Source organism: Leptosomus discolor, chromosome 2 (genome assembly GCF_034619465.1).
Source record: "Leptosomus discolor isolate bLepDis1 chromosome 2, bLepDis1.hap2, whole genome shotgun sequence".
Lineage (NCBI taxonomy): Eukaryota > Metazoa > Chordata > Aves > Leptosomiformes > Leptosomidae > Leptosomus > Leptosomus discolor.
The window spans coordinates 59,949,015-59,959,951 of record NC_141392.1 but is presented as its reverse complement, the minus strand read 5'-3'; the positions used below and the strand labels follow the sequence as shown (position 1 = coordinate 59,959,951).

The 10,937-nt window shown below is 41.0% G+C and overlaps 1 protein-coding gene across 3 annotated transcripts in view; it reads right to left on the bottom strand.

Annotated features, from left to right (window-relative positions):
* Positions 1-9,562: 9,562 nt before the first annotated feature.
* Positions 9,563-10,937, bottom strand: part of TULP4 (TUB like protein 4) — a 133,557-nt gene continuing 132,182 nt past the window's right edge. For all 3 annotated transcript variants that reach the window (XM_086461148.1, XM_086461149.1, XM_086461150.1), the window contains one exon: positions 9,563-9,679. In XM_086461148.1, the coding sequence (XP_086317274.1) occupies positions 9,563-9,679 (117 nt within the window). The remainder of the gene's footprint in view (positions 9,680-10,937) is intronic.

Here is a 10,937-nt window from a genome sequence, read left to right as displayed (position 1 = left end):
TGGCAGACACCCAGCACCCATTCCCTGAGCAGTGGTGGTACTAAAGAGGACTTTTCATGGTTGTAGTGCAAAGCATTCAGACACTAGGTTGGGAATCCTCCCCCTTCTCCTCATTCCCAGAGGCCCACACTCCAGGTTTAAGCTTGGCATATGAATGGTCACACTGGTTCACAGTGAGAATCCATTTAAGCCCAGTGTTTTGTCATCTACAATAGCCATTTGCAGATTCCTCAAGAAGAGTTAAGAACAGAGCAAATGCATATGGTATTTCCCCTAATACTCTCCCAGCCTCTGACTGTTTTCAGCTCAGGGAACTTTCTGCTCCTGTTGTGGCTTGTTTAGTGTCCCAGTGGATTTCTCACACACTTGCTTGAATTCTTGTATCACAGCAGCATCATTCGGCAAAGTGGCTTTGGCTACTCACCTCCTTGAAGAACTGCCTCCTCTTGTTTGATTTCCTGCCCCATTATTGTTTAGCTTTATTTAAATTTTATAATTCTGTGCTGGTTTTGGCCGGGATAGAGTTAACGGTCTTCACAGTAGCTAGTATGGGGCTATGTTTTGTATTTGTGCTGGAAACAGTGTTGATAATTCAGGGATGTTTTAGTTACTGCTAAGCAGGGCTTACACAGTCAAGGCCTTTTCTGCCTCTTGCACCACCCCACCAGTGAGTGGGCTGGGGGTGTACAAGAGGTTGGGAGGGGACACAGCTGGGACAGCTGACCCTGACTGACCAAAGGGATATTCCACAACATATGACATCGTGCTCAGCATATAAAGCTGTGGGAAAAAGAAGGAAGGGGGTACGTTCGGAGCGATGGCGTTTGTCTTCCCAAGTAACCGTTACACGTGATGGAGCCCCGCTTTCCTGTGGATGGCTGAGCACCTGCCTGCCGATGGGAAGTGGTGAATGAATTCCTTGTTTTGCTCTGCTTGCGTGGGCAGCTTTTGCTTTACTTAAGCTGTCTTTATCTCAACCCACAAGTTTTCTCACTTTTACTCTTCTGATTCTCTCCCCCATCCCACTGGGGTGGAGTGAGCGAGTGGCTGCGTGGGGCTTAGTTGCCGGATGGGGTTAAACCGGCAAAACAAGTTCTTAGTTTTTCTGCAGGAAGAGACAATCAACAGACAACCCCTACCCACCTTTCCACACTACTCCTGTTTCAGTGGCTCTCTAGCAGTCCCTTTAAGCTATCTCTTTTCCAGGGTGAAGGGTCCTAGCCTTCACAGCCATCGCTCATGTAGAAATTGATTTGTGCCTTCTCTTTCCCTTCTGTGAATCTTCTCCAGATCTCTACCTTTTCTGAGGCAAGGGGACCAGTACTGCACAGTAAACTTTGTAGCTCAATGTTCAAACTCTTTTCAAGGCCACCCATGCATGTGGTGAAAGTCCCCTGCAAAACTCCACTGGTAACCTGGGTCCATTATGAGGATCCACGCCAGGGATGTTCATTATGCAAGGTAAGCTACTTTACTACCTTTTTTATCTTCTCAGCCCCGAGAATGCTCATTTTAGTTAAAAACCAGAGAATGAACACTGGCCATCACAGCATTTTATTCTGTGGTTAAAGACGACAGGACAGAGGAATCCCTCGTGGTAATGTTAGTTTCCAGTATATCAATGACAAAATGAGAAGCACCACAAACGCCAAAGGTAATTCCTTAAAAAGGAAAGCAAACAGAGGAGAAATAGCACAAGAATCAGCCGATATCCAGGCAGACAGGAACATTATTACCATGAAATCTTTGCCATCCATCGTCCCATAGGAATGACACAAAGTATGATGAGCTGGTACACGCATCAGGTTCAGTGGAACTTGAGGACAGAGTTATTCAAAAAATAAAGCATAACGGCATCTGGCTAGTTATTACTCAGGTCATTCCAGCACAGATTTGTCATCTGCTTTAAAAGTATTTCAGGTGCTTGACAAGATGCAGAATGCAACAAAAACAAGTCAGGAACTTTCTAGTCTGCAAAATTTTATTAAGCAACAGCTGGACAACTCTCACAACTCCAAATCATCAAGTCAAAATAGGGCAATCAGTCCATCTCTCAATCATGTAGACAGTAAAGAATTTGGACAAACCACATTTTTAAAGGGAAACCAACAATGCTTTCTAGGCACCTCCTGCAAAATCTATTACACAAGATACATAAAAGGAGAGGCAGATCAGGGTAGTTTTTAAGTACAATGGAAACCAGATATACCATGGTATACTGAGGAGAAAAGAAAAAAAAAAGAAGAAAACTTGAGATTCCAAAAAATATAATTAAAAAATAGCGTAGGTATGTAAAAGTACACAAATTGTGTATCAAATTTTCAAAAGCCTTAAGAAAAACATGCTGGGCTTGCTAGCTTAAGAACGCATGCACCTGCATGATTATATGCTCATTAAATTAAAAAAAAGAAAAATTCCAAAATCATGTTCAAAGTTATAGTACCAAAATAATGCATTTATAAACAAATGCAACTCCCCTTCTTTTTCAGGAAACACTACAGTGCCTTTTCAATCAAATGCATCCCCATGCTATTCCACAACACCATATATTTTATCTACAACAAACAACAAGATCTTGAACAGACATACCCTTCCCCGAACGCACAACACACAAAAAGAAAAAGCAGCAGCGAATGCAGAAATAGTGAAATGGAAGGCAACCAAAGGCAAAACATGTATCGAGGAAACAAAAGAAACAAAGGGAAAGTCAGGAAAGTTCTGAACAAATCGCTTGAAACAACACAGGTTGGAATTACAAGCTGAGCACTATTGCGGTGAAATACTTGAAACTCAGGTGTCTGCACACTGTTCGAAAATGTTTCTCTTTTATTATTACTTCAACCTTAAACCATCTCCTTGGCCAGTAAGACAAACATTCCACAAACAGACAACATTTGTCAGAACTGCTGAATAAGATCATATTTTTAAATTTGTAATAATGTAAACTGGAGGGCAAGGATTAAGAATAAACTGGCAGGCTTTAACATCATACTATCTAATTTTTTCAGTGAATGCTCTGGATAGGTAAGTATTTGGTGTTTTCATTTATTTAATTTTAAGTCTCACAAAATCATGCTGTTTTGATCCTGCGGTCAGCTCTGGGTCAGCAAACCTGTGCACCTGCATAGTGCTCCACAACAATCAATTTGCCTTGAAGCACAAATTTCTCATTACAGATCCATTTGCAAAATCATAAGTTGAAGGGTGAAGTTTTTCATTTTCTCAGCAAGAATTGCTTCACTGAATCCTATTTCCTTCTTCTATTTGGTTAATTGCTTTTGTCTTAAAAATCTGATTTTCTAGATGCAGCAACAATCAAACTGCCCAAAGAAATTATCTCCTGATACATCTTCAGAGATATCAGGCAACACGCAAAGCTGAGTCTTTTAATCTTAAAAGGTCTCTGCAGGTTTTTTTTAAAGAAAATGAAATAAATATGAAGATAAAATAATTCACATAGCCCATTGTTCACAAGCAGTAATTAATCCTATTCCTTCAGGAATGGTGCATGTAAATTCCAGTCCTGCAAAGAGGACCTGTGGTGCCTACGTGCAGACTACTCCTGAGGGTAGCAAGACTCTGAATTGGTATTTGCTGATGGAGGACTGTGCTTACCTTGAAGGTGAAGGGACTTGAAAATTAAAAAATTCGTCTACCAGAATTTTTCCATTTTTGTCAGCAGCATGACAATACTTCTTATTCTAAGAACACTCTCTTATACTGGGAAAACCATTATGCCCATCTCTAAATAACAAATACAGCTTGCTTTCCTGTGGTGGAATGCTAGAAATGGGAATAAAAGGCAAAAACCTGAATCCTGTGGCCAGGATTTTACTTCTAGTGGTTCTTCAAGGGGGGGTTACATAGAACTGTCAATATAGTTGTTGGCTAATGCTTTATAATTTTCTTAAGTGTATACATGGGTCATGTAAGTCATTCTTACCTTATAATCACACAGTAATGGGAAAGGACATTTTGGGTTGGATTCTACTCTCTTGTGTATCTGGTGTAACCATGTAGTGAGGCCAGAAGCTGGCCCTCTGTCAGCATGTCACGCAAGTGACTCATCTCTGACTAGTCTCCACATCAGATTTCCTGGTTTGGAGTGGTTTGGGCTCTGCAGAAATGTGTAATTTCCAAACTGTTGCTCTGGGAAACACGTTCTTATAAGCTAGTGAAAACTTACTCGGTCTTCTCTCCCTTTTCTCTCAATCAAATCAGTTTTTGCACATGCTGCTCTCTTCATACGAGGATTTAAACTGTTTCTGACAGGTAACAGGGCACGGAGACAACATAGGATCACACACATCAGGCTGCAAAAAGCAAATGCACAGAAATTGATTGAGGAAACAATCAGGCAAGCTCTGAAATCTGTTCAGAATTTCTGGGAGGACAAAAAAAAAGACACATCAAAGAAAGCCTGGACCTACGGAATGTCCAGGCTCAAGGCTTCAGCAAAGTCAGATATCTTTGTCCGACAGCTATAGACCTTCATGCATCTTCACAAAAACAATGGAACAAAACTGGAGAGAGAAATGTGGAATTGTTTTACTTACTGTTGCAACAGAGAAAGTTTATCTGAGATGAACCTGTGTACAGATTTACTGATATTCAGGCAGCCCATGGAACATGTTACAGCTACCTCTGCAATTGTTAAGTGCAAAATTATTAATGTGATAATTCTCTTTTTTTTTTTTTTCCTCTTTCACCCTTCTCTTTCATGTTTCTTAGGGCACTGCAGAAACATGATACTGCAGAAACACTATATTTGCACTGTTTCAAGCTACAATTTACCACTCCACGTATGGTGGACTTCATACCAGACTTTAAGTATCAATTTTTAGACTCTGTTAGGAGCTATATTTCAAGGATATCAGCCATATTGTTTCAAAAGAATCGGGTTTTCAGTTGCATCCCTTTGCAACTCCAGTGAGCAGAATCTGACTTCAAATGGCCACCATAGCCACTGGCTGGCACTGGGGCTTGCTCTGCCCAAAGCTGCTGCAGCCAAACCCCACGGCAGCTTCATGCTGCTCTCGGAGTAGACCTAGAAGGCCGAGGGGAGGAACACCTCTCCAGCAGGTCTCTGGTGGAGGACCTTGAAGAGGCAAAGCTGCTGCAAGCAGCATCAGGGCTCAGCTCCATCAGCTCTGTGCGGCACTAGCTCAGGTATCAGAAGCACTATGGCTGTGTTGGAATCAGCTGGGCCCAGCCGAAGAAGGAGTGTTATTAGGCTGAGCAGAGGAAACTGCACCTACTGCTACACTATTTCTTGTGCCTCAGGTAGCTTATTTCAAGCTTGTTTGCTTGTATCTCTGCATAGCACTGAATTCTGCCATTGCCAAACCCTACTAAACTATGCAATGAACTTCTTACAAATGGAGCCTATATCGTTACACCCTCTTTTATCACATAACCCACCTTATTTTATACCTCAAGAAAAAGCACTGTACTAGGAAGAGGGAAAGCAAATCAAGCCTTGTATTTTTAAAACAACTCCCAGTGGCAACATGTAGTTAGAAACAAAGGAGGAAAACAGTGGAGAAGGACAGATTTCTGCAGGTCCCAAAGAATTCATGTACACTCTTTGTAGTCTACACAGTCCTCCACAGCAAACTCACTGCTTTCAGCTGCCAAAAAAAAATCTTTGCCTGCCTGCATTCTGAAAGTTTGCATACTATCCAGCAAAAACAGGTCTTCCTGTATTCTTTTTTTTTCTTGCAGCAAAACATACTGCTAGCAAACACTTACAAAGATGCTCTTTAAATATAAATAAGAAAGTGTGTATAACTCACTGATACATAGTAATAAAATAATCCCTAAACCACTTATTACATTACGCAAGATAAATAATTTCTTTTGGATATTAACAGGAAATCTCCATTAAATTATCTTTAAAAAACCCACTCAAAACTCCCTAAAAAAAAAAGCAAACACAAACCAAACCAAAACAAACAAAAAAACCCAAACCAAAAAACCCATAAAACCCCTAGACTGTCACAATTATTGCACAACTAAAAAAAAAGCTTTGGAAAAAACATACTTAACTACCGGAAATTACTGTATGTATAAAAGTACTAGATATTTCTGAACACTTTGCTACATTCTTCCTAGAAGAACTTAGTTATCTACAGAAAACTTGGGTTTTACTAATGAAATGTAAAATGTAACATCTATCTTTTGGCTGAATGCAATAGCAATCTTCAAGATTTAAGTGATTCTTTGGGGGGCGGGCTTTTAAATTTGTTTCCTATATTGTATCTCAATAAAAAATAAAACAACTGTCACTTTCATTAGTTCTTTGTATAATTTAGGATCCAGTTGCACACACAGACATTGACATAATTCCCATTGCTTTAATGAAAATTCTATATGAGAGTATTTTCTCTCTCTAATACTGGGTATTCTCTATGCCATTAAAATCGTCAATTAAAGGGACTCTGTTAAATTATTTTCAAAAAGATAAAATATTCTCTTATCCTATAGCATTTTCTGACAAGTAAATGGGAAGGATGTTGGAAATTGCACTTATTTTCCTGATTTTTGATAATCATTCCTTGTGCTTTGCTGGGTCAGAAACCAGATCCCTTTCAACGCCAAGGCTCTTTGTAAACACCATCAGCAGGATGCAATCGTGACCCAGGCCAATGAAACCAAATTACTAACTCTGCTACTTGTTGTATCGGGTTTCATTTCTTGGTTCTCCATTAGCATAAAACTGCTGACAACTGCAAAAATTTAGCAATGAACGAAGTGAAGAGGAATACTGCTCCTTGGAAGGTTAAAGAAACTGCATGCAGAAGTCCTTCTATTTAGATTAGATTTTGTTCAGAAAAAAACATTCATGTTGTTCCCATATACTAACAATTTTGGCTTAAAAGCACAGGTGATGTTTCTTCCAGCTGAAGATTTCTAATGTGTGACTGAGTGGCCCTTCCCTCAGCAAGCAAGGCCATGGTATGTGTCTTCTCTTACGGTGTCCACTGTGTGCCTGTTACACTCTAATGTGACTGGTTAGCACAGACCTTAGAGCGGGTGGGGACTCTCAGCAGCCAACTTTTCTCCTCGTGTATCGGAATCAGTGGACTGAGAATTCAGCCTATTGTTTGTACAGCGTGTACTCAATATAGCCAAAGGGCTTAATAGTGCTTCCTCCACAAAAATCCAAGGGAAACACTTCCACTGATTTTAAAGGGACCAGAACCACACCCATTTCGGTTCCTCTGTTCTACACACATTATACATACAGGCACTCAAACTGCTGAATAAATCATGCATGTGAGAAAGAATACAAATGGGCCCAGACAACGGATGGAAATTCAACAAAATTCATTAATTAAAGCAAACAACAACCTGCTAGATGCCAAGGGGAATGTGGTACCTGACCACTCCCACACACAAGCAGAAGCTGTTTAGCTTTGGGATGATACAGGCATGGTACCATCTACTTCTTCCCTCCTTCCTTCCTACCTCTGCTTCCTCTCTCCAAGGAAACCATCTAGCAGTTGGTTTTTCCTGGACTTATTCTGCAGTACATCACTGGTGGATGATCTGCCTCGTCACCTCCCTTGGCAACCCTCTGAAACTCCTCTCTGACTGGCATTACTCCTCCCTCTGTGCTGTACACCTCTAGATGCCTCAAGCAGAGCAGAAGTTACAAGCTCGCTGCATGTTGGTAACTTCTACTACAGCAGGGTCTTATTTTATGTGATATGTTCCTCTACAATGAATCAAATGCAACACACACCTGCCCTACTATTAGGATTTAAGAAAAGCAAAGAGAAAATTACGCCTATTTATCTTAAGTTATACCGGGTTTTTCAAGTAAGAAGTTAAACTGTGGATGAAAGACAAAGACAAAGCAGCCATTGACACCTCAACCAACATACCTTTCTCAGTGTGCCTTTCACTTCAAAAGAGTAATTTCTGAAGGAAATCTGCAGTTATGTTTTGTAATCTTATGTCCAAATAATTACATGAATGGTTTTGTGTATTACTGGGGAAACTACTTCTGTATCAAAACATATTCCGTAGCAAAATGTAGGCAAGGAGGAAAGAGAGAAAGCAAATAAATATGTGCACAACACACAGACAACACAGAAACTGTTCTGTGCGAGCAACCCTTCTGAAATGCTCAACAGGTCTGCATGTCCACCAGAAAGAACTGCAGAGTCATGCTACGGTTATTAAGCCTTCCTCTGTAACACTCCATGTAAACTTTGGCTTCCTGCTGTTAGCTGGAGCATCATATTCTCAAACCACAGTCACAAAGACTACTCAAGTAGCAAGATGATAAAAGGGATGATTCTGTCCGATTTTTCCTTCCTCTTTCAACTCATTTGTTCTCCAGCCAGCCATGATGTTGTTTCCTGTAATGAAATTGCTTTCCTGATGAAATTGCTTCTTGTAATGACTTGCTCCTGTCTCCTTCCTAATTCAAGCACTGATATACTGTTGTAGAACTTGATTCATACCGATTGCTAAGAAGACTGAATACTCTGGGCCTTCTCATTCACTCAAAAGACTTTGTTTATAAAGTGTAAACACATTTAAGTGAGGAGCATGGGCAGGTGTGGCCTCAGAGGTACATCTGGTCACACTGTACCTCTCCCAACTACAGGCCAAATCAGAGAATACTGCTGAGCAATATGAGCAAAGAAGCAACGCTCATGATTATTTCCTCCCCTATTTTCTATCACCTACTGTTAGATGTTTATCCCCAATAACAAAAGAAGCAAAGCTCGTAATTATTTCCTCCTCTATCTTCTGTCACCTACTGAAAGATGTTTATCCCCAATAACAGCACACAAAACAAGCAGACATCAACTTCTTTGATACAGTGGGGTTTTAAACCACCCATTGGTAGCAATTGTTTCTCTTTTGAATAATACATCATTATTTATAAATTAAACATTGACCTACATAAGCCTCCTTGGAACTTGTGGTGCTCAGTTATTATCAGAGATCAGAGAAGAAACACGTGTCTTCAAGTATTATAGCTTCTTTTTTTTTTTTCTTCTTTTTTTGCTGCTATCACTGATGTAGTGGTAGTAGAGAAGGAGGAGGAGGAGGAGGAGGAGTACAAACTGGACCAGAAAAAAAGTTATGTTCCCTGTTTTAAAAAGAACAGCATGATATAAGGCAGTCTATCAAAAACAGCAGTCTTTTTTAGTCCCCCAATGAGCTTACATCAGCTACTGTAGCAAACACGGCAGAACCACCACAACAAGCCAAAAGTCACACTTCTCCACGTAACACTGAATGGCTCTCAACCCTTCGCTCTTTCTGAAACCCAGCACAATGCTTAAAAAGAAAAAAAAAAAAAACAAAACACCTGAAAACAAACAAACGAACAAACAAAACAGAAAACAGCCCCCCACCCTCCACCCCATGACTGATTAGAGTTAATGCCCTTCTGCTGGGCACCAAGAGACGTTTCCAGTTTTACTGCCTTCTTCGCTCCCAGGCACCTCTGCACACCCAAAGCAGGCTGCCCTGACATTTTCCGGTTTGGACTTTCTGAGAAGGTTAACATTTTCCTCTCTCTCCAGTCTCTGCTTGTTCATTTGAGGCGTTGAGTCACATTAGCCAGAGCAACAGCAAAGGCTTGCACTGCAGAAAATGGATACTGAAAGTCCAAAATGTAAGCATTGCCATCAATCCTTCCAAACTGCATCACCTGGGAAGCAGGGGAAGAGGAGAAGGGAAGGAAAAAGAGAACAAGGTCAAAAAAAGTGAACCACAGAAAAGGAACCAGAGAAGAATAAAAGGGAAATGTTTTTGTTCCTTTGTACGAACACCTCACCTCCTGAGCTAATATGAATGGGGCTACTCACAGGATGGAATATGATGCCAAAGAAGAGTTAGAGCACCGTACTATTAGTCCATATAGAGTATTTGACTGCAGTATTTGACTCTACAGAGTAAACTCTTTAAAACATGCTAGACTGTATGCAGCATTGGTGTAAATAATTGTTTCCAATTACTTCAGCAGATGTGGGTTATACCGGCATCATGCTTCCTGCAGGAAAATACCGCCCTCTCCCTTGGAGAGATCCTATCATCAGCCTGTCTTGTTTTCAAAGAAAGGAGCTTTCAGGGAAGGGGAATAAACCAATCTCCTGACTCAGCACATCACAGCCGGTAAGCTGCATGTTCTCCCCAGTTCTGTTTTCCTTTGCATAAACTTCACTAGCACGTAATTACGCTGAGAATGAATTAGCAAAGGGGCAGTGGGAGCTGTTTGAAATGTAAAGCAAGGCTAGTCAGGTAGTTTGTTGTTCTTCCACAGGGAATATTTGAAGTCTGGCCTATTATTACTGCTTTTTCATTCGCATTGTCAGAAGCCCAGATTGTATTTGTTCAACAGTGAAGATCCTAGAGCTAGGATGGAGGCTGTCTGTGCAAGCCGAGTCAGGCTTTGTCCCTCCACCAACAAAATCCGCAGCTGGGTAACTTTGCACAGCTGCCCACAGGCACATATCCACTGCCATTTAACTGAAGAAGAAAGGAGTATAAATGGCTCTGATCACTGCCTTTTTAATGAGCTGTTGTTACAGACAAACAAAACCAAGGGACTACCACTGGTCATGCACGTTGGATATTTAAGACAGCTAACTCCCAAGTTAAATCAGAGGGAGTTGAAAGCCTTGATGTCTTCAATAAAGTGACTTACAGAGATGTGACAGCTGGACAAGGAAATAAGTACATGTCTCCTGAGTCTCAGTCCGGTGTCCTGCTGATTCGTACCACTAAAAAGCCTGTAGCAACATCTCACTTGGGCCAAGGGTGAGAGAGCGTAAAATTAAATGTTTTGATTTTTTGAACTACCCACAGACCCCTCTACCCATGGTCAGTTCAGAAGTGGCCCAGGAGCACTTTGTTCTGGGGAGGGTCAGTGCCTCCCTCCTCTAGCATTAAGCACCAGCCCCAGAGGC